The 24576-nt window shown below is 40.3% G+C and overlaps 1 protein-coding gene across 2 annotated transcripts in view; it reads left to right on the top strand.

Moving 5' to 3' along the window:
• Positions 1-23412, top strand: part of LOC115816562 (complement C3) — a 32418-nt gene extending 9006 nt beyond the window's left edge. The window contains exons 12-47 of one of the 2 annotated variants that reach the window (XM_030779537.1): positions 598-801; positions 1166-1357; positions 1611-1766; positions 2159-2288; positions 2847-2915; positions 4070-4264; positions 4672-4758; positions 4970-5087; positions 5613-5701; positions 5835-5977; positions 6147-6359; positions 6761-6821; positions 6940-7026; positions 8701-8904; positions 10211-10286; positions 10389-10548; positions 11204-11299; positions 13909-14065; positions 14617-14780; positions 15076-15228; positions 17364-17423; positions 17553-17643; positions 17743-17791; positions 18426-18516; positions 18899-18988; positions 19137-19239; positions 19489-19578; positions 19657-19737; positions 19989-20072; positions 20633-20768; positions 20868-21007; positions 21207-21233; positions 21455-21535; positions 21619-21708; positions 22666-22801; positions 23074-23412. In XM_030779537.1, coding sequence (XP_030635397.1) covers positions 598-801; positions 1166-1357; positions 1611-1766; positions 2159-2288; positions 2847-2915; positions 4070-4264; positions 4672-4758; positions 4970-5087; positions 5613-5701; positions 5835-5977; positions 6147-6359; positions 6761-6821; positions 6940-7026; positions 8701-8904; positions 10211-10286; positions 10389-10548; positions 11204-11299; positions 13909-14065; positions 14617-14780; positions 15076-15228; positions 17364-17423; positions 17553-17643; positions 17743-17791; positions 18426-18516; positions 18899-18988; positions 19137-19239; positions 19489-19578; positions 19657-19737; positions 19989-20072; positions 20633-20768; positions 20868-21007; positions 21207-21233; positions 21455-21535; positions 21619-21708; positions 22666-22801; positions 23074-23215 — 4245 coding nt within the window. In that variant the 3' untranslated portion in view covers positions 23216-23412. Of the gene's footprint in view, positions 1-597; positions 802-1165; positions 1358-1610; positions 1767-2158; positions 2289-2843; positions 2916-4069; positions 4265-4671; positions 4759-4969; positions 5088-5612; positions 5702-5834; positions 5978-6146; positions 6360-6760; positions 6822-6939; positions 7027-8700; positions 8905-10210; positions 10287-10388; positions 10549-11203; positions 11300-13908; positions 14066-14616; positions 14781-15075; positions 15229-17363; positions 17424-17552; positions 17644-17742; positions 17792-18425; positions 18517-18898; positions 18989-19136; positions 19240-19488; positions 19579-19656; positions 19738-19988; positions 20073-20632; positions 20769-20867; positions 21008-21206; positions 21234-21454; positions 21536-21618; positions 21709-22665; positions 22802-23073 lie in introns of both variants that reach the window. The other variant, XM_030779536.1, reaches the window with a different exon arrangement.
• The last annotated feature ends 1164 nt before the right edge of the window (positions 23413-24576 follow it).

The raw sequence follows: 24576 nt of genomic DNA, 5'->3' as shown, positions 1-24576 counted from the left end.
ATCTATATTTTTTAAAAGATACCATTTATAACTAAACCAGTCAATGTTTTAGCAAATAGCAAATGCATTAGCACAGGCATAATCCTGAATGTGAGGCTGACATGCAGGCACTCACAAAAAAAAATAAAAGAAATACAAACACACAGGGAGATACTTAAAAAACTCATATAATTTTAACATACCCAGTCCTACATGCATGCATATCCATTTGATTATGGAAGCCCGTTAGTCTAAATGATGTGATCAGCATGTTCAGAGTGAGATAGCTTGAGTAGTGGCTGACTTATGCAGTCCACATGGACGACCACTGTGTTAGTAAATGCTGAAATGGATTCATTGAACTCTGCTCTCCATTCTGAGTTTCATTTTTCCCTTTTTTTTCCCATTTCATTTCAACACAAGATTGAACCAGTCAAAAGCAGAACGGTTTGTCTGTGAAATGCTTAAGTACATGGGCATGGATTGGGAAACAGTTCTCTAGAGAACAGAATGGAGACACTTTCTTTCAGAATCTGATAATCTGGAGTAGAGGAAAATGCACATTTAGAATAACACAGAGAATTTCTCGTTGTTTTTTTTTTATTTTACACATATCAGGTCAAGACTAGCGATCCACGGCTTACGGATGCTAGACAGGCGAACAACCACATGTCTGCCTTAGCTTACACAACCAAAGGTGGCTCCCAAAACTACCTGCACATTGTGGTACATGCCACAGAACTCACTGTTGGAGATCAATTCAAGGTCATCCTCTTGCTGAATAACAGGCTGGGGAGCCAGGAGCATGATTTGACTTACATGGTAATATTCACTGATTATGTACACTGATTCCCTGATGTATTCCTTACTAAGATATCACTAAAGAAGTGCTTTCATAGCATGTATCAGCATTAATACTTACTTATCTGTTGATTACGTTAATGTGTTAATTACATGCCAAGGTGTCCTGAAAAAACCCCCACATGCATTACACAAAGTGACTGAGGATATTTTACATGACATTTAGTAGCTTTTAAATTTCACATAAAGGAAATAAAAAACAGGTTTATGAGATGAAAGGCAGCCATTCCAAATTTTAATCAATAGTGTTTCTTGTGAAAGGAAATCCTTATTAAATTATATTTTCTACAATATTTTTCTTGTATTTTTTTTTCTTTCTGAGCAGATTCTCAGTAAAGGACAGATTGTGAAAGTTGACAAATTTAAGAGGAGGGTCCAGGCTCTGGTGACTTTATCTTTAACAGTGACAAAGGACATGGTTCCTGCTTTCCGTCTGGTGGCGTATTACCACGTAGGTTCCTCGGAGGTTGTGTCTGACTCAGTCTGGGTTGACGTGAAGGACACCTGCATCGGAGCGGTAAGTTTTAGAGAAATGTTTGAGAAGATTTCCAACCTAAATTTGTTCGTCTTTATGTGGGCTCGGTCATTGTGGTAACGGTCACATCAGCATTTTGACGAGGTTTTAACGAGTGAGAATACATTACCACTCCATTCTACAGGATATTCAGGTATTGCTTCATCAGCAGTAAAAGAGAATTTTCAAAAAAACAAAATGATGCTGAACAGAACATGCACATCATCAAATATTTACCAAAAACTCTCTCTCTCAGCTGAAAGTGGAAGCTATTCGTGCCAGGGACACATACAGTCCTGGTAAACCTTTCAATCTAAAGATCACTGGAGACCCTGGGGCTAAGGTTGGGCTGGTGGCTGTGGATAAAGGAGTCTATGTGCTCAACAACAAGAACAGACTCACCCAAACCAAGGTGATCAATCCTCTCAAACATAATACACATTCCAGTCAGTATTTTATTAAAGACACTGAATGCAGTGGTTTTGGGCTTCAAATTATAATGTGTTAGCAGATTTCCTTTGTTGTCACCACATCTCATGTACAAATTATGCTTGAATGACCATTCACACACACAAAAATTCTAATAATTAACCAAAAATTGGGATACATCACACTAAAAACAAGTTGTGAAATTTGTGCATATTATGAGTGACAAGTGAGATACCTGCCTATGGTTTAAAGAGGAAACCTCTGTTACATGGAAAGCAATGGTTCTGGGTATCGAAGGGAAGATGCTTGAAAAAATTAGAGCTGCAGGTTCATTTCGACAGAGTCATGTTGCGAACTGACTTTCTCTCCTAACAGATCTGGGACATCATTGAGAAACATGACACTGGTTGTACGGCTGGTAGTGGTAAAGACAGTATGGGAGTTTTCTCTGATGCAGGACTGCTGTTTGAGTCCAATACTGCAGGAGGCACTGACTCCAGAACAAGTACTGAGACAATTTTTCTCATGGGTTTTAGATGAGAACAGACTGACACACTGTACATCACAGTATAGTTCAGATTATAGTACAGTGAACAAGACAACACTTTACTGGAATAGGATACATTCCATAGCCATTCACTGGGTAATCGTGGTACACCCCAGAACACAATATAACTGAGGTATTTAGTTTTTATAGATTTTTTTATTAACTGATAACACTGCTTTAAACTATTTGTAGATACACTAATATGTTAATAACATAATTAATGACATTAGTCATATTTTGGGAAAAATGAGATTTAGATTGTGTTGGTCAATTTCTACAAGTCATTTCAACCACTCGACCAATTTCAGCTCATTTCTTCTGGGAAACGTGTATTTCTGAAAATATATTTACCAAAAAATATCATGACATGGAGACACCATTTCTGCAAATCCATATTTTGATTCCTGTACCAATTATGCTACTCTCCACTGCTGGCATGTACACAGCTGAAATACATTCTTCCCTGAAGGCAAAAGAATGACTTTATTTTGGTTCAATGTTTAAATCTCCCAGCAGCACAGTGCCCCAGCCCTTCAAAGAGGAGACGCCGTGATGTCGCTATTGTGGAGATGACAAACAGACTGGGTATGAGCCTAAACAAATTCATTTTAATCTCACAAGAAACAGGCCTCATGTTGTGAATTTAATCCAGCTCTCATATCGTTGAGTGAATTAGTTAGCCAGTGAAGTTGAGATGGTATAGCTTGACTCTGAAGCAATATCTAACAGAGAACCACGCGGCAACCTCAAAAGTTGGACGGATGGATAGATGGATGAATAGACAGGTGGGCACATGGACGAAAAAGTGTATGACCTGAGTGTGGCCAAACATCAGGCCTGGTGCCGGGGTGGGGTGGAGGGGGGGGGGGGGGGGGGGGGGGCGCAAAAGAGGGCTCTGCCCCCTCAGTTTTAGCTGTAGCCTAATAATGATGTACACGTTTGCCCTCTTGCAAATTTCACAAACAACAAAACAAAACTGATTTTTTTTTGTCACACACACACACACATACACACACACCGTGAGCAGTGAAATGGAGCTTTTGCATTTAATCCATCCCAACACCAGTGAGCACACACAAACACATGCTACGAGCTAAATCTCAAATGCCCCCTCATTCATTGCACCCTGCAGCCAGCCCTGCCAGAAATACCACATGCTTCACAACAGGGTGTGGTTTCCGTCAGTTTCCATTCTGATGTCTCAACAAACACCTTCACAAATGTGTGGGGTAAACACCTCAGAGACTCAGTGCTCAGAAACCATCAGTTCTGAAAGCCTGATACACACTCACATGTCAGATCTCTGAAATCTAAATAGAGTCTAAAATCTCAAAGATTCTCAAATTACAACAATCGACAGATCTTTCTCATTTGGCATTGTCTCATCTGAATACTCAGCAAGTCTGTCTCCCCCCCATTTTCCTGTCTAAACAAAGACATATTTCTATTCTTCAACATTTTGAGTGTATTACCATGTTGCAAGCAGATCAGACAATGTTTCCCAGGTTGTATGATGTCATTATGTTCCAAGCCAGCTTTAGCTGAGGTAGTAAACATTGGATGTGTTGGCCACATGTAAGCCTGGTTTGGTGAAGCTTCAGTCAAAATATTCAACATTTGATATGCTCAGCCACACTCAGGCTAAAACCTAGCTGGTAGAGACATGACAATGCAGTGTCCCAGTCCATATAAAATGTCCTGCTTTCTCTTTCTCTCTTTCTCTTTCTCTCTGCTCTCAGCTGATAAATACTCAGGTCTGTTGAAGCAGTGTTGTCTGGATGGAATGAGAGAGAATAAACTGGGCTACACATGTGAGAGGAGGTCAGAGTTCATCATTGATGGGGACGAGTGTGTGAAGGCTTTCATTCACTGCTGCAAGGAAATGTTCACTCGCAAACAAGAGGCCAAGGATGAACAGATGCTTCTCGCTCGCAGTAAGATCACTCCACTGTACCAACACACACCTTTATTTACACCACAACCAAACACACACACACACACACACACACACACACACACACACAGACAGACAGACAGACATACACACACACACACACACACACACACACTCACACACACACACACACACACACGCACACACACACGTGCACACACACACGCATGCATGCACATACATGCGCACATGCACACACACAAACTGCCCCACACCACATTGAAACTAAGTCTGTCCTCATTTAGTCCATATCAACACCAACAGTCCACATTTTTCATTTACATCACAGCTATCAACACACACACACACACACACAGACACACTCCTTATCTGCACCATAACCATCTCTGTATTTTTGTCATTCTTTCTCTTTCTCTCTCTTCTCAGGTGTTGAACAGGATGAGGTTATCGGGAGCGAGAGGACAAAAGGTCAGGTACCTGGTAAACGAGTCAGCAAACACACAGCTGAGACAGGTAAAACAAACACACACACACACACTCAGCTCAATCAGACCATAATTAATATATTCACAAATGTAAAGTCTGATATCAAGAAACATTTTAACTGTCAACAGAAAGAACAACAATATGGAGTGGGCCAAATTCAAATATGTAAAACCACTTAACTTTGTGTGTGTGTGTGTCTGTTTGTGTGTGTGTGTGTGTGTGTGTGTGTGTGTTTCAGATAAAGCTGATAAGGCATTCTCTGTGGATTCTGATGAAATCATATCACGTACTCAGTTCCCAGAAACCTGGCTTTGGGAAGATGAACTGCTTCCTCAGTGTCCAGACATCAAGCCATGGTTTGTGGGAAATGCATTTCTTTAACTGTGTGGTACAGATGCTCCATAGACACTGATTACTATCCCAGAAAGTTGACTGTGGTGGCAAACTGATCATCTTTCTCAGTGTCCTGCAAACAACAGGCAACAGTTTGTGGGAATTGTAGTTTTTCCTAATAGTCTGGTATAGATGCAGTTTGATATAGAAGAAAGAGGTTCACTGTAAAGATAAGAATTATTTTAAGATGATTTTATTGAGTTTATTTTACTTTACTGAGAATTATTTTGAACAAAATTTTAATTAACTACTGAAAGGATATATTGAGGAGGGATATATTTCTATAAGACATGATATTTTCATTTTAGGGTACTTTCCAATTATTCAGACTGTACAAAACTTTGAAAACCAAAGTCTTGAAAAAATCTTTGGTTTCTTTTGTAAATGTTTTGGCTATAATAACATTTCCAGATTTTCAATTTAAAACTTCCCCCCGTTTCCATTTCTTAGAATCCTTTGGAATGAATATTTCTCCTTCTCTATTTTAGTTCCACGACATCTATTACCAAGAGCAGCTTCCTGAAAGATTCCATCACTACCTGGGAAATCACAGCTATCAGCCTGTCTCCATCTCTTGGTCAGAATCCCAGTTGTCTTGTAATACTTCTGTCTGCCTCTCTATCTGAAAAAGCTGTTTAACATTTTTTTATACTAAAACTAATATTGGGTCTTAACTGATCTTCACCATCTGTTTGATTCTCTTTGTTTAGGTATCTGTGTGGCAGACCCCTATGAGATGGTTGTTGTGAAAGATTTCTTCATTGATCTGAAGTTGCCTTATTCAGCTGTACGCAATGAACAAGTAGAGATCAAAGCCATCCTGCATAACTACAATGACTATGACCTAGAAAAGGTAGTCTCTGTTTATTTACAGCATTTTATGGGCTAAATTTGCTTAATTTGATTGAAAATAAACTATATTCAGTGTGTAAACTATATTTCTGTCTGGTGGCTTGCTGAGGCACAATTATATGACCTGTGCAATCTGTGCTGAGACATGATTGGCTGGTTCTCTCTTCCAGGTGCGAGTGGAGTTGATGAAGACTGAAAATGTGTGTAGTTCTGCCAGCAAGAGGGGCAGATACCGCACCTACGTAAGGGTGAATAAAATGTCTACCCTTGCTGTGCCTTTTGTCATCTTCCCATTGGAACTGGGTGAGCATTATATCGAAGTGAAAGCCTCTGACTCAAAAGGTCGAAACACAGACGGCATCAGGAAGGAACTGCGCGTGGTGGTGAGTTTGCATTTTTGTCCTTGTTTTAAATCTAAGTCAGGGACTATAGGAGAATAAATAAAGTGTTCAAAATGGTCAGTCTTAATACCTTTTGTATTGTGATGTCATGATACAAGTTTGAAGTGGATTATGTGGTTTAGGCAGTATCAAACAGTCTGATTTCTTCACACTGACTGATCTGAGGAGAATGTCTTTTTTGAATTCATCACTTTGTGCTGCTACCTGCTGGCTCCAGCAGAAATTGCAATCAAAGAAAGAAGATTATATGTACATATCAGGTGACAGAATGTAACAAGTGTAGTAATTAGTTCAAAGTCATGGTTCTGATCGTGTGTAGTGCTACAAATTAATGTAAGTTTATATAGCACACATCATGTGCCTTCTCTCTCCCTGTCCACCAGCCTGAGGGTGTGTTAACCAAGCTTGAGGTGAAGAATCTGGAGCTGAACCCAGTTAAACATGGTGAGAGGAGCAGAGTTTGATAAACCCAACTTTATGAAGCATGCAGTTTATGAACAGCTCATTATGACACCAAACATTTTTCCATTTTTTCCCCCTTTCTCTCTGTCTCTTCTCTCAGGTGGTGAACAGGTTGAGTTTATTAAGAGTGATCCTCTTACAGGACGGGTGCCCAACACCCCAGCTAGCAAATACTTAGCAGTGAGAGGTAAAAACTCACACATGCACACACACACTAGGGATGTGCATTACCATCACTGAAGCCGATGCGATACACATTTCGATGCATTGCCAACGATCCGATACGTTAAAGATACATATGCAGCAACTACTAATGTGATACGATATAATTCACCCCTATTGCGATGCAGTGCGATTTCACACGATTTGATTCAACACAATGCGATTCAACGCGAAACGATACCACTCAAAAGAATATGATGCTATGCAATTTAATATGGTACAGAGAGTTTGATTTCATTTCTTTGGTTCTTCTTAAGCAGACAGCAAATCGTAAATTAACAAAAAAACATATTTGACATATTTGTTTCTCTAGTACTTCAACTCAGTAAGCATCTCATTTATGCTGCTTCTTTGTAACGATCTCGTCTCCACTCGCACCGGTTTCAGCCATCCAGCACTCCGCGTCACGGGAGTACTAATCACCGATCTGATCACTTTCACTCCTCACACCTGCCCTCACTCTGATTCCCCTCTGTATTTTTTCCTCTCTTTTAGAACTTCTCTTTGCAAAGTCTACACCCTTCACGTGCTCACTAAGCCTTTACTCTCGTTACCCCAGTACCGCCTCAGTTCCCACTCAGTTCCCTGGTAACCTTTTACCAATACCCAGTCTTTTGTGTGTTTGTCTCCAGTTTGTATCCCGTCCGTGTTTTGTTTGTACTCCGACCGTTTGTGATTAAAACTTGCTGCTACTCCGTACTTGTGTCTTGATCCGTGGTCCTGTCTGACATTCTTTTTAACTTCTTAAAAACACTTGTCCCTTTCACAAACGGGCCTTTTCACAAGTCCTTTGTAGTGCAAACAAACAAACAAACAAAAAAGTCTCTGGCAAAATAAAAATAAAACCAGGCCTGGACCTTGCCTTAAACCCGTTTTCTTTTTGGTTCTCTGTCTCCAGTTACACTTTTATAACACTTCACACATTTAACAGTTAAACAGTTTAAGGATGCCCAGGATTAACAATGAAGCATAGAGCGATGTGTTGTGACTAATGCTTCAGGTGAGGACTTAAGTTAGTCGATCTACCTGTGTTCTTTATGGCGACATGGCATGTTTTGCAAACTGCATGCGTCTTGTCAAATAGTCCGTCTCTCGTGTAAAATCCGCAGTGTCGCCAAACATTTGACTTGTAGCCATTCGGTGGAACGTGTAGCTCTTCCGCCTTCATGAGAATCTGTGACTCACCCGGACACGCCTCCAAAATGGGACCAAGAGACGTCACAAGAATTGGCCACTGACAGCACTGGAGATGAGAGAGCACGCTTGAGAAACAGTTTAGAGAGGAGGAATCAATCTAAATATAAAATTATTGGTCACATTTCTAAATAACAAAGGCATAGGACCTCCGCTGACAATAAATAAATCTAATTTTAGCAGTGCAAAGTTGTTAGAATCGATGCATCCTGAGTTCATCCCAAAGTGTAACCGGTGCACACTTTTTTAATCAGGGCAATCGCATCGTGAGATTTTAGGCCGGGGCACTACTGGGAATTGGTGAATCTAACACACATGCACACACACACACACACACACACACACATACACACACACATACAAGCAGGGAACATAACAGTGACATGTAAAAATGTAAAACACACTGAGTATTTCTCAGCATACATTCTTGTCCTTTGTTTTCCAGGTGAAGGGATCAGCCAGACCCTTGAGCAGGCAATCAGTGGAGACTTCATGGGCTCCCTCATCGTCCAGCCAGTTGGCGACGGAGAACAAAATATGATTCACATGACCCTTCCCCTCATCGCCACACACTACCTGGACAACACCAAGCAGTGGGACCGTGTGGGACTGAACCGCAGAAATGAGGCCATAAAACACATCACCACAGGTCAGTGCCCCTGTGTAACAAAAGGTTTCACTCTCTCAGACCTGTAAACATTCAGATCATTGAGGAAGCCAACAGGATCAGTAAACTCGGCTGTAGTGTAGTGTAGAGCAAAGTTGTTGCAAACAGAAAATATTTTAATTTGTTGTTATAAATAAAAAAAATGAAAACATAACGTTATTAACTAGTTACCATTATTTCAAATAAATGTTTCTGTTCCAAACATTAAAAAATCTATAGTCTCTGGTTTCGTTTTGTTCCTAGTGAATTATCAATTGTGTCTGGTTTTCGCTTTCGTCCCTTAAATTGGCTCAAGCCATGCTAACAATTGCACGTTTACAAAATTACATCGCCGATTGTACTCATTAAGTGGAATTGTGACTGATCAATAGCCATTTTAATACTTGAATACCATGGCTTTAAGGATAATATATTGTGAATTAATATTAAGCTTGTCTCTTACTTGTGCAGTAGAACGTTTGAGAAATATCTCTGTGAGTACTTAAACACTGAGTATTTAGGTCAGTTTACAGTGTTTATAGAGGAAGCAATGAGGCAGCAATATTAAAGTTGTTGGCATATCTATTTATTTTTAAGTTCTGTTTGTACTACATTGCAGTTTGCACAATAAAAATTGTTTCAATTCTGCAACTGTTTCATGCAAACTGATTCTATCATATACTGTATCGTTTTGTGAGGCCAAGCAAACCCTATAGTAATCAAAGCCTTCATTATATACATGATGAAATTAAACATGATATACCGTGAAACCGCCAGAATCTGTGATACAAATTTTTGGTCATACTGCCCAGCACTATTGTATTGTAACAGAGCTCTGTTACTGTTATTTCCTGGGCTGGTACAGGGCATGCTGGGAGTGGATTTCTGTTGTGGTTTCTATTGGTTAAGAAGTTTTCTTGTTGAGATGCATTGTTCTGTAATGTTCTGTACTGTTTAAGGTGTGTACTTGTTGTCTGTGGTTTTCAACTGAGGAATGTCTGAGACATGTTGTGTCACTGTTTTGTAGTTCAGTAGAGCACATGGGTATATAGCAGGGATGTAGGCAGACTAGGGTAATTCTGCGAGGATTGATATCGATGTGTTGGCATTTGCATGACTGAAATCTCTCATTAATTAAAGGGTTTGTTCAATTATATTCCAATAATCCTGGATTCTTGACCATTTGTTGCAGTATATGTAAAACTATCAAAATTATATGTTGAGATAGTGTCTGCTTTTATTACAAAGTGTTGAACTATAACAACTTAATAACAATAATTGCGCTTTTGTGAAATTCTTTATTGCCCAGGTTATCAACGTGAGCTTGCCTTTTGTAAACCAGACGGCTCTTATGCCGCACAGATCAACAGAAAAAGCAGTACATGGTAAACAACGCCGCCAGCTCTTTATTTATCTATTTTTTTATAACTAATCGAACTCTCAAAACTCTGTTTAAACTACTGTTTAACGCTGTTTTTATGTCAAAGGCTGACGGCATATGTGGCCAAAGTTTTCGCTATGGCCAGTGACCTCATCTCCAATGAGGATAATGCGATCTGCCGCCCCCTCAAGTGGCTGATTCTGAATGCACAGCTTCCTGATGGCAGGTTCAAAGAAGATGCTCCTGTAATCCATGGAGAGATGGTGGTAAGTTGCCATGAATGAGTTCATTTAATCACACCAGTTTGGCTTACAGCTGCTCTAAACTAAATAACACCTAAAACTAAACAATAAGATAAATGATGCTTAAAAACTGCTGCTTTAGAACAGTTTACGGTTTACTGTGTATCACTCCCTCCAGGATATATACGACACCATGGTTCTTCCGTTACTGATGGATTTATTATTTTAATTGCACTTCAGTCAATATGACTGTCATCAAATCCTCCGTCGAACTATTCAAATACATAATGTACAAAATATGTACGCACTCTTATCACATACAAACTGCAGCAATCCAACTACAAACATGCACGACGAAACAAAAAAAAATTGAAAAAGAAAAGGGCAATGCAATATCACTTGTAAACTATCAAACCTTTAAACGAAGCATAAAACTTCTCCTGCTTCACGTTTTGTCTTGGCGGATACTGCAACAACTAAATGTGTCCCTGTGCAACACAGAACACCTACTACTTATGTAATGTTAACACAAAACAAATCAATATTCATATAAATAAATGACAGAAACAATGTAGATAATATAAGTACACAAAACCTATCAAATAGTGACACATAACAGCTATGGCAGTTAAAACTGTGAATTTGGAATTAGTTTCATATGATCACATTCTGTTTCCAGGGCAACGTGCGAGGGAAAGATGCTGATGTGTGTCTGACAGCGTTTGTGCTCATCGCTATGCAGGAGGGCAGCAGGTTCTGTGGAGGCTCTATTAGCGTAAGTCAATACCATACTCTTCCTCTAACTCTACCCTTGGATGTTAGTCCCATCCTTCCACTTCTGTTTATGCCATGTTTATTCGTTCAGTTATTCATTCATTAATCATAAACTATTAACAGTGGAATCCTGATTGCATAACTAATGCAATAGTCCCTTTAACCTGGTTGTCCTGAAGTGATAAAGTTTAGTTCACAGGCACATTCAAGGTACACCATACAATTGAAAAACTCACTTCTGGAACCTACTATATATATATATTTTCTTTTTACCATGTTAGGCTTTCTGCCTTAAAGATATACCTCTCACAATTTTTGAGTTTGAGAGAAATTACTTAAATTGTGTTCTGAAAAGCCAAGAGTCTTGTAAAGAGGTAATTTTCTATGATGACCTCTGTGTGTGTGTGTGTGTGTGCGTGTGTGTGTGAGAGAGAGAGAGAAAGAGAGAGAATAGAATAGACATAAATCTGTACATCTATCCATCTGCATAAAAAGTGCATCCATCACTAAAGTCAGAGTTTTTAATAGAGGGAGTGAATGACAAAAATAATGGACGAGGCTATTACAGCTGAAGAAAACAGTTCAGCGTGCGCATGCTCAATTCATGCCTAAACCCGTGACAAAGTCATGGATTTTGGCACGGTTACGGGGATTCCTGAACGGTTCAACAGAGAGGGGATGAAAAACAGTTGGTGGAGATCCAGGGCCTGAGGACTGTCCTCCTTCACCTCAACCTGAACATCCAGGTATAACACTGAGCAGCATCACATCCTCTGAAAGCCCTAGACTCGCACTCCCAACTCTTTTTCCAACGCGGTGCATGGCTTTACGGTCAGTCTCAGCAGGGGTGCATGGCTTTATGGTCATTCTCAGCAGAGGTGCATGGCTTTACGGTCAGTCTCAGCAGAGGTGCATGGTTTTACAGTCAGTCTCAGCAGGGGTGCATGGCTTTACGGTCAGTCTCAGCAGAGGTGCATGGCTTTACGGTCAGTCTCAGCAGAGGTGCATGGCTTTACGGTCAGTCTCAGCAGAGGTGCATGGCTTTACGGTCAGTCTCAGCAGGGGTGCATGGCTTTACGGTCATTCTCAGCAGAGGTGCATGGCTTTACGGTCAGTCTCAGCAGAGGTGCATGGCTTTATGGTCAGTCTCAGCAGAGATGCATGGCTTTATGGTCAGTCTCAGCAGGGGTGGAGGCCCCATCAGGTTCTGCGCGCTCCCTAGATGCCAGCCACACTCCGACACCAGATGAGATGGTAAGACCCTCCTCCGGTGCCAGGAGAGAGGGTGTTCTGGAAGGAACCAAAAGATGCCGACTTATCGACGAGGAGTTGGCGTAGAAGAATACTGATGCTGGGTAGGATGGGAGCTCAAGTACTACTGGACACTGGTAGTGCATTTTCATTTATAAATTAAAGTGTGAACAACAGCTGTGCTAATCACGCGAGGAGAACCACTGACTCAGTGTGGACACGGGGATCAGACTGGCGTTGCTTTTACTTGTTGAATTGTGAGGTTGTGGATGGCTCGCTGGCTGATATAATTTCAAGATTCACCTGTGCCGAGCAATTTATTAAAAATGGAATACACTTACATACCTGCGAATGTGTCTCTTACCCTGTGGTAACAGGAATCCAATCTTTCCGCCAGACTTGAGTGATGGTACTTTGCAAAGACCATCTGACATAGAAAGACGTGTTTGCCCACTAGGTACTGCAAAATTTGGCCATTATAATAGCAAGATTAATCATGTAATCCATGCACCGAGGTCCATGTGATCTTGCAGGAATGGTCATGCCATTTTCAAAGAGAATCGATTGGTCAGTAGGTGGTGCTATTATAAGTTTTGATCTGTTATCTTGAACATAACCTGCTCCAGAGCAGGTTAGGTGTGCAGCATAAGTTACCATGGCGATGTACCCCGGTGAAAAGAGAACCACTGTCGTGACGCTGAAAACCCAGGGTTAAACCTGAAGTTACCTCACTAACCTCAAGATCCTGATTCGTAGTGCAGGCCCCTGGTGTATTCTGATTTTTAGCTTTGCTTTTTGGGTTGTTTAAGCGGCACCTGTAGCATTACAGTACCTCATGGACCAAGTGCCCCAAGCTTGCAGAGGCTCTGGTGCAACCTACCAGGATGATCTGGTCATTTACATTTAAAACTTGGCTGACCAACTCCAACACCTCCATACATGGTTGCCATGGAACTCATTTCCTGTTTTAAACTATTTAAACAGTATGTATTTCCAGAGAAAGTCTGACAAACTGATGGTAAAATGCACAGTTCATTTTACATCTAACTTTTAATTTAATAAATGTACTATCAATGAGTAATGTCTTTTCTTGTAATGTCATGTCTGGTTTAATCAAAGTGCTGCTCAAAACTCTGCTTCAGATGGTCTCACGTTTTCAAGCTAAGGGACATTCAGCTAACATCACATTCAATGAGATGCATCGATTTCTATATCAAAGAGCATTTGAGGCAAAAACACAACAATGTCAAACAATGACAAAGAAAAAAAATCACTGAGATCTTCCTTTAATGCTACTGGTGTTCTTTTCTAAAGATTTAATATGGCTAATTCTGTATCTCTGTTGTTTCTGCTCAACAGGCCTTATCCAGCAGTATGGGGAAATCCATTTCGTTTTTGGAACATCGGTTACAGGATTTGACAAACCCCTATAGTGTTGCAATTGTATCTTGTGCACTGGCCAATGCAGGCAAACTCAATAAAGCCTTTCTAATGGCGCACTCAACTCAAACACAAGGTTCTACACCTTCTTTTTGGTTATGATTTAAAAACGGAATAATGGGAACTTTTGGAACTTTGCGTAAAGAGCTGGGAATCATGGTTATGATCTGTAAATTTAGTTGTGAAATTCATCATCTAGATGGAAAGAGTCAAGGACAGGAAGTTCTAGGGTGGTTTTTAAACACTCATTAAATCTCTCTGACTTTGGGAAATTAGCATTACCAAAGGCTTAAAGTGACTGAGCAGAGTGAAGAAGCACTTGTTTCTGACAGTACCACAGCTAAAAACTCAGCTTAAGAACGATGCTGGACTTTTCAGTATGTACGTTGTTTAATGAGTCATAAATAAGATGTGTTGACTCATTAAATGACATTTAAGCAAATTTCATAGCGAGTTGAGAAAGAGGTACTGGCTCGAATAATTGTAGAAGTACAAATTATATATTGTTATTATATATAATTACATAATTACTTCCTGTAAAAAAACCCATAAGGACCTATGATGACTTTAAGTATGTATGAGACAGAACTAGATTTCAACTCATCTTTCCTTTTATCCTCTATACAGATGGCATTTACTGGGAAGTCCCTGGGGCCCATCATTTCACATTAGAGGCCACAGCCTATGCCCTGTTAGCGCTGGTCAAAGCCAATGACTTTTACAAAGCAGGACAGGTAGTTCACTGGCTGAACAGACAGCAAACTCACTATGGAGGAAGTGGCACCACACAGGTATTCTCTCTCAGAACATCTCAGATCATTCTCATACTACAGTCAAACTGAACAGTATAATCACTGATCATTCTCATACTACAGACAGTCAAACTGAACAGTATAATCACTGATCATTCTCATACTACAGACAGTCAAACTAAACAGTATAATCACTGATCACTCTCCTACTGCAGAAAGTCAAACTGAACAGTATAATCACTGAAGGAAAAACTGGTCAAAAAGGATGGAGGTTGCAGACCCCATATTAAAAAACACTCTGTGATGTCAACCACTACTGCTCTTTGTTTCCTAGGCAACCATTATGGTGTTCCAGGCTGTGGCAGAATACCGTGTACAGGGGAGGAAGCAGCAGGATTTAAATCTAAAAGTGGATGTTCACATTTCCGCCAAACCAAGACCCAGCAAGTACACCATTGGACAATCCCAACTGCTACGCTTAGACAGGGTAGGAGGAGACAAGTGAGAGTTTACAAATTAAAATACTGGTGGAAAATAACATGCATTTACAATATTACATGCTGAATGATTTTCCTTTTTCTTCTTTTCTTTTTTACACATTTCACTCAAAGGGCTGGATTAGTGTAATTTGAACAGTGTAGTGCTTAGCAGCTGTAAATTTGCGGCTTGATCCATCCATACCCTAAACAACTCACTCATCATATCTCATGACATATCAATTCATTATCTATGGTTTATCACTGGATGCCCTCTGTACATTTGTCTTAAAATAATGATTTAAGAAGTCCTGAGGTATTACATAGATATGACTTACATACAGGCGATCTCTCTAAGACAGTTCAGTGGTCCTTTAGTGCCATGTTTTGACACCACATATTACGACATAACACATAACAAAACCTGACTTTTAACAAACGTTCAGGCAGGTGTCACTGAACAGTCAGCACATTCAACACATTCTCCCTCACTTTACTTCCCCACACAACTATTACTTAGAAAAAGAAGGTAAGCAAATGCAAAATCCTCACATTTTAAAAAACTTATTTAGTGAGCAAGCTACTTCAGATGTAGATGTTTTCTTTGTGTGGTAGTTTGTACACAGAAAGGACGGTGACCCTCTCACTGAAAAACACTACCATTAGTCTTATCTGAAATTTTGGATGTTTTCTGCCAGTGCAGTTGCACAGTTCCATCACTTCTTCTAACTAGCTGCCCAACATAGCTAGTTTTGCTGGTTAATTGGATCAGACTAAAGTCGACCCTCCACATTTGCAGGGGTTAGGGTCGCAGGACCCCTGCAAAAGTGAAAAAAAAAACAACAACAACAACAAAGAAAAAACGTGAATATCCCTAGTCCCCCTCCAAACAGCTCTTAATACTTATTACAGTTGGTGTCGCAGGACTACGAATACAACTGATATTCTATTACATGTTAAAGATGCAAAAAGTTATGAGAAACACGAGATACACCACATACTGAGAGACAACATACGTGAGTGAGGCCAGTATCGAGACGTGGCGTCCCCAAACAGAGTGTATAGTCTGCAGCTCCATAGTGCACTGAAACTCTTTATAAACTTTAAACTTTTATAACAAATTTACGTCACGGCGTGTGACAAGGCAAAAGTACAGCAAAAATTGGGATCAAGCAAAAATTGTAATAAAAGTCCAAGTCCAAGTTCAAAGTTCAAAAACCAGAGAACAGTCAAATCCAAGGCAGCGGTACAGGGAGAGAGCAAAAACAGTACCCACTGTTGGCAGGTAAAAGTCAGAAAACACAGAGAGCAAAACAGTCCAGAGCAACGACAAACCCTAAAGGGCAAGGCAAGAACAAAAATCTAAAACCAGGCAGTCGGCAAAAAAAAAAAAAAAACATGAACAAGAACTAGAGCAATCATGAAAAAAAAGGCTAGAAAATCTTCCAGAGGCTGAAAAAGATAATCTGGCAAGAATAAAGAGATCTAACATGGCTTTTAAACAGTCTGTAACTAGGAACAGGTGAGTGGAGAGAATGCTGGTGATAGGTGAAGTCAGCTGTTAATCATGCACTCTGGGAGCAACAGGAATTGCATGAACCTGGAAAACACGGCTATGGAGTAGAAGGACCAGGTTGGATCATGTCAGTTTGTACGTATATTTATGATAGTAAACGATAAATTACTAATACACATATTTGATGTATTTATGACTTACTAAAGTTTTCTTTAGTTTTCTTGACATTGTCTGGTCTACATGCGTCGTCTGCGTTTTTTCTGCGGTAGGCCGCAAGACTCCATTTAATAATCAAACCCACGAAAGTTAAACCCATGATAGTAGAGGTTCGACTGTGGTTAATAGAGACTAAACAAACGTTTGGGCGTCAGGAAGGCTCACTGCATGACATTGAACACAACCTGTATTCTGTGTGCAGAGAATGGGGTTTGGCCAGAACACTAATCCAGTAGCCAACAACTAAATGAAGAAGTCTCTGCTGATATTCATGCATGTCAAACTATTTTTGTTTATTTAGCTTAAACTGAACACGGCAAAGCACTGTTACATACAAAACTCAATCTGAACTCCCTCTTTCTCTCTGTGCAAATATATGTACACATACATAATATGAACATGTTATACCCACAGCTCCACATTGACCAGAACCTCACTCTTGTTGCCACAGGAACTGGCACTGGACCTGTTACAGTAAGTATTTATGATTCCTCCCCCCCCCCCCCCCCCCCCCCCCCCCCCCCCCCAACACACACAACAAAATCAACCTAATGGAGCGCATTACATCTATTGAATATCAGTCCTGTCTGACCTGTCACTCAGGTGTTGACTCTGTACTACGCCAAACCTGTTACAAAGGAGAGTGACTGCAGACATTTTGATCTGGAAGTGACAATGGACAAACAAGCTGATGGTACGAGTCCACAAGTCTTCCACTCAATTTGAACTAAAAAGGATATTTTTGACCTGAGACCATTTATGTAAACTGATTCTCTCTCCCTCTCTCTCTCAGTATCTTATCCTGGCGCAATAGAAACATACCAGTTGAGCATTGAAGTATTGTAAGTAAACATAAATCTGAGACGTTAAGGTAACAACTGAGAAATGCAGTAGTACCATTACTCCTGTTTAGCCTTAAACTGTTCTGTCCTAAATATATTCTGCAATGTGTAACTGATAACCTGTGAATTACTGAGAGAACAGAGATTAATTAACTTTGCCCTTTTAACAAATGCGTATGTTATAATGTGTCCTGATGAAAAAATGCTGTTGATGCTGTTTTGTGCTGCCTTCTTGGTGAAATTTTAAAACTACCCTTGATGTGGAAGACTTTACACTAATTAGAAATATATTTTTGTTTTTTATTAACTACTCTGAGATAATAAAAAAAATAATAATTTCCTTAGGAATTCAGTCCTTCAACATCCACCACTGTTCATGACATGAAGAAGCTATCGAATTTTGACTTTGTAATGGACATTTCTTTTTTAAATACACATAGATAGATAGATAGATAGATAGATAGATAGATAGATAGATAGATAGATAGATAGAGATTTAGTAGAGGGAACACTGAGCTACCCTCAAATGCCCAAACAGGTGTTAAAATTGGCCCATATTGCATCATCTTCTCAAATGAAGTGTGTGTGCATGTGTGTGTGTGTGTGTTTGGTTCTGTTTTGTTCTTTTATGTAGCTATAAGTCTGGGGACAGAGATGCCACTATGTCCATTCTGGATGTGGGTTTGCTGACAGGCTTTGTTGTGGACGAGCACGATTTGAATGAGGTGATGAGAACAGACTGGCACATAATCTGTCAGATATCCACATCTCTTGTGTTGTTAGTATGGATCTAGGCATTTTAGAGAAGGATACTTGATGGTTCATGTCTTCATGTACTAATACACCCAGATAGACACCTCCGTCATATCTACAGACAAGGGGAAAAACTTGGAGGAGTGTGAGAAAGAGAATTTGTATCATTCTGTGATTTTTCATGACATATTCAAAATAATGATTCACATTTGGTTCAGCTCACTTTTTCAATTCACTTTAGTTTTAGTTGTTTATCTGTGATGGCAGACATTGGTGTAAGACATCTTAGCAGATTTTTTTTTCTAATGAGTTTCTGTACTATGCTGTGATGCTCCATTGTGACTCAATGTTTAGCTAATGACTGGACGAGACAGGTACATCCAGAAGTTTGAGATGGATAAACAGCTGTCAGAAAGAGGCTCTCTCATCATCTACCTGGACAAGGTACTGCAGAAACACAGACACACCAGTAATTTACAATTATCCGCCGAGTCTGCATCCATGTATAGACTATTCTGAAGACACTCTCTCTCTGTCTCTCTCTCTCTCTGTCTCTCTCTCTCTCTCTCTCTGTCTCTCTCTCTCTGATCAGGTCTCTCATAAGCACAGAGACAAAATTGTTTTCAGGGTTCACAAAGTAATGGACGGTCGCCTTCAACCTGCTGGAATCACTGTGTATGAATACTATGTTCCAGGTCAGCCAAGTCTCTCACACACACGCGCACACACACACACACACACACACACACACACACACACCACACACACACACACACACACACACACACAAACAAACACACACACATCGAACTTTTACACACACACACACATCGAACTTTTACACACACACACACACACACACATCGAACTTTTACACACACACACACACACACACACACACTCACACACATTAAACTAGACATGTGTGTGGTAACCTGTTACAGACCAACACTGTGTGAAGTTCTACCTTCCCAAAAAGAAAGAGGGGCATCGTAACAGTGTATGCCATGGAGAACTGTGCCTATGTGCAGAAGGTATGTGGTGTCTATGTGTGTGTGTGTGTGTGTGTGTGTATACCCTGGAGAAAATGGCTCTTGTCATGTGTGTCACAGAAAACTGCATTCGACAGAAGAAGGACAAAGTATCAGAGAAAGAACGTGAGGACAAAGCCTGTGAGCCTGGCATGGGTTATGGTAAATATTGATGAAAGCTGTATGTGTGTATGCAACAGGCAAATTCTAAAGATTAAATTGTAAATATTAAAACACTATGTTTTCTAACTATAATATATAATACTTTATATATCTAACTATATAAAGTTTTACTCTAGCCAAAACTGAAGGACATTTATTTAACCGTTTACTTAAGAAAATAAATATTGGGAACCTGGTTGGTTTTCCCCAGCGGTGGTCATGACAATCATTGTTTTACAATTGCTTTACAGTTTACAAAGCTACTGTGGAAAGCGCAGAACTGACTGAAAACACGGATATTTACAACATGAGGATTGACCAAGTTATTAAGGAAGGTGTGCCTTTTGAATTTCTCTTTCCAATACAAGAAATGCACCCCTCCCTTTTTTTCCCTGTAAACCACTGATTCTAAAGTTTCAAACAAAAGAATTTCTTTTAGGTGAGTGTTCAGTCAGTTGTGGGTTTTGTTTTGTTTTGTTTTGTTTTGTTCTGTTTTTTGTTTACTTGATTAACCTGGAAATGTTGGTAATCAGCCCTAAAAGATAAAAACACAACTTGAAATTACTTTAATTATAATATGACCAATCCTTTGCTCTGAAATAAAGAGTCTAAACTGGGAGGTGTCAGAATTAATGTGCAGTCAATATTACCTGAACAGCTTTTTCATATTATAACCTTAAATGTCGCTACAGATGGAAGCCACACGATTTTTTAAAATCTGATGAATCAGTTGATGATCCACTTGCCATTTCAAGCAGGAGTTTTGTAGTGAAATGTGTAGAGAGGGCCAATCATTCAAACACTAAAACAAACTGTACTCAGGTGAGTTCTCTTTATAGATGTAGAAAATGAAAGCTTGTGTGATGTTTTGATGAGGCTGTTTGTTTTGCTGTAGGTACTGATGCTGGAGTGGAGGGGAAAGAACGCATCTTCATGGCTCAGCCACACTGTAGAGATGCCCTGGATTTACTGCAAGGAAAGACTTACTTAATTATGGGACAATTCACAGACTTAGTAAGGATTGATGGAAGGTAGGAGTTACCTCTGTGTGTGTGTGTGTGTGTGCGGGGGGGGGGGGGGGGGGGGTTCATGAGAGACAGGCTTTTCATTTCATTTGTTCCCATCCTCAGATTGCAGTATTTACTGGGTGAGAAGACATGGATTGAGTACTGGCCCACGAGAGAAGAAAGCCAAACTCCACAGTACAGAGAAAGATTCGCAGGCATCAGAGGACTGGTCCGCATGTTCATGAGCCATGGATGCAGCACAAGTAACACACACACACACACACACATGAACAGCAGGCAAAACCAAGGTTATAACTTTTCTTTTTCTTGTAGACTTCTCTTTCACCACTGTCTGTGAGCCCCCTCAGAACACTGCTATTAAATTTCAGTTTCTTTACGTATCATCTAAGCTCATGTCATAGAGAATCATTGTGTGTTTTTTTTACCATCCAAACATGACAGGAGGGTCCTCAACCATAAAAAAAGAAAGTAAGTAAGCCAAATGTCTTGTTGAGTAAAGACAATCTGAGCATAATTATCCCAATAATTATGATTCATGAGAAATCACTACGTAAGCTTCATAAATATTTTAGACTCAGTGACATCTGATCATTTTCTTAAATAACAGGCGTGTGTGTGTGTGTGTGTGTGTGGATGTGGTTGTATGAGATAAGGAGATAATAATTATAGAATAACAACTCTGTCTTCAGATACGTGCAGTCTCCAGAGAAGTGAGAGACTGGATGAGAACAAACGCACCATCACGGCCTGTAACAATGCCACAGACTATGGTAACGTGTAAATTGCTGTATGTGCATATGTGCATCTCTCATATTGAATAAAACACCAGGCTAACTAAAACTTGTATTTTAAGTCTACAGAGCGACATTAGAAAGCTCTGAGGAAGACGCGTCCCAGGAGGCATACATCTACCACATGAAGATTACAGAAGTTCACAAACTGAGTACGTCTACAGATAGTTTCAATTTTAGCCTCTGTGAGGACAGTCAGTAGCCGTTTCTCAATATGAAGTACAGCAAGTACGGTCTCCTGCTCTTGGGAGTTTGGACTCGCAAGTTCAACTTGGGAGTCTGGACTCCCGGTGACGTGGGAGGATGCAGTACGCTCAAACTGCATTTGAAACAGCAGCGCTCTTGCTGGCTAGAGGCTCTGGAGCTAGCTAGCTCAGTCCGCTAGTAGATGTCACATCTCCAAACATTTAGGACTTTCAAGGAGGTGTTACCAACCCATATTTGAATTCTGAAATATTAATTTCTCGCCTGACAAATGCGAAATTTACAGCTATGTGGTAGCTTGTTTGCCGCCATTATTGCAACCAACTGTGAAATTCGGGTGAAATGTATTCTGGGAAACTTGACTCCCAAAGTTCACACGAGTCACCTACTGATGCATCCTTGATAAAACCCACAAATCAAGAACACATCCGGGTATTTGATCTTTTCTTGGCTAGATGTGAACTTTGAAATGGAACAGTACTGATAACGTTTCACAAGTCCACAAGAACATAAGTACAGAGAAGAACGCGTATTGAGAAACAGCTAGTGTTAGTCCAAAAAAGCATTAATGTGTCGCTATTAGTGACAGACATGTTCTAGAACAGCTTGTGAGTCTGTGACCTCACAAACTAACACTGCTGTAAGTAATCTTCTCAAATTGCTGGTAAACATATACACTGCAGTTAATAGATCATTCTGTTTATGTGAAATGACTGCGATATTAGTGATACTATTATAACTTACTTAGTCAAGCTGGAAATGACATAAATTGCACACTCAAATGCAAAGACACAGACACACACACACACACACACAAAGAGGGCACCCTCACACATTCCTAATTTGCATTTGAACTGAACTGAACTACGAACCGAACCGATTTTCTTTTTAATGTTTTTCTTCAGGTACTGATGACCACGTGTTTGGAAAGCAGCGCCCATTCTCTTCTAGATCAATCTGTCACCATGTCCTGGGCCTGGAGGAGGGCAAAAGCTATCTGATCATGGGCCTCTCTAACCCTCCCGTTCTGGCTAATGGAAGGTGTGTGTGTGTGTCTGTGACCTCATGTGTGTGTGCATGTGTGTATGTGTATGCGTATGTGCATGTGTTCTGATTTGAATGGGAAAGAACTGTATATTTGTGTCTTAGAGTATATGTCCATCTGTGGAAAAGAAGGGAAAGAGAGACAGAGAGAGAGAGAGAGAGCGAGAGAGAGAGAGAGAGAGAAAGAGGAAACACAAACTCTGTGTCTCTGATCTGTTGCTTTCTTCACATGAGTGATATATTCCTACTGCTCTGCTTTCTCTGTGAAGATACCAGTACACTCTGGGAGAGCGGACATGGATTGAACAGTGGCCCACGGAGGAGGAGAGTAAGTTGAGTGAAGCCCTCAGAGAGTCCTATAAGGGGATGGAGATACTCACAGAGAACCTCCTCTTTGGCTGCACTCCATAGCAGCTCAGTTATTGTGTCCAAATGCTGCTCTCAACAAGCCTCTACACAGCTCTGCTCTGAACTCTTCTTGTCAATGGTTCTCCAGCATCTACATTGTTTCCTTTCAGTATGTTACACCTCTACAGATTCCTGCCTGTATAATACATGTTCTCTTTGGAGAAAAAAAGAGTGAATAAACAAACAACCAAACAGACAAAGAAAGTATTGGAAAATATTGACTCATTTTTTTAACTATCCTTAGAATGATGATGCTGAAAGTCATAGACTTTGCTATCCCCCCCCCCAACTTTTGCTGTACAATCACATTTAAGAGTTAGTACAGAAAAAAACCCCAAAAAACACAACATTTTTCATTTCATTTTCCATGCCGCTAATTAGGGTCATATACACACGTACGCATTCACACCTTGGGGCAATCTAGTATTGGACTTACACGTCTTTGGACTGTGGGAGGAAAGCTGATGTCCTGGAGGAGACCCACGCAGACACGGGGAGAAAATGGAAACTCCACACAGAAATTACCCTGACCCTCTTGCTGTTGGTGACAGCACAAACAACTGCACCACCATGCTGCCTGGTGATCAGGCAGATAAACCTTATCACCTCTTTCCAGAACTTTTGTAACGTATCTCTTTGCCAGACATGATGGAATACAACAATGATACCCTCTGTACAAGTTTTACGATAGCAATGCCAGTTTTGCACGTAATACCACTACCTGGCATGTTTTAACTGAACTTTGTTCAGCTTCCCTGGAGCCATGTAAGTTCTCACTATCCAGTTGTATTGTACGCAGTTGTATCCAGTGTTAACTGACAGACACTGAGCTTTCAGGAGATGTTTGACTCTATTTATGATCCAGTACGTCATCGTGTACTCCTCAGCTGCACGCCTCAGGGAGCCAGCGCGCACGGGCGAGAAGCAACAGTCAGAAGCGTCTCCGATCGACAAGGCTTGAGTTCACAGTTTAAAATTTCCAAAGTAATAACATAATGCTTACAACGTCTGTTGGTTTGCAGAAACTCTCGGACGAACACGTGTATCGACAGACTTCAAGGTGTGATTTGGGTAGATTAAGCAGATGAAGCAAATTTCACCAAGTGATGGCGAGAGTGAAGTCACTTGGCTGTGCTAGCATAGCCATAATAGCTTAGCCAAATAGCCAAGTTTTACCCTGCCCATTGGAACCGGGGCAGAAAATATAATATTTGAAATGGAGTTGGTGGCCCATCAACACCTCGGTCAGTAAATTCAGACATTCAGAACACACATTGGACTCTGAAAGTACCTCTAGCTTACTTGGATGAACATTACCAGCAAAAGTTCAGTTGATGGTTGTCAGGGGTGATGCTATTACGCGT

Source organism: Chanos chanos, chromosome 7 (assembly GCF_902362185.1).
Source record: "Chanos chanos chromosome 7, fChaCha1.1, whole genome shotgun sequence".
NCBI lineage: Eukaryota > Metazoa > Chordata > Actinopteri > Gonorynchiformes > Chanidae > Chanos > Chanos chanos.
Note: the sequence above shows the minus strand (reverse complement) of the source record. Positions and strands in the feature narration are given on the sequence as shown.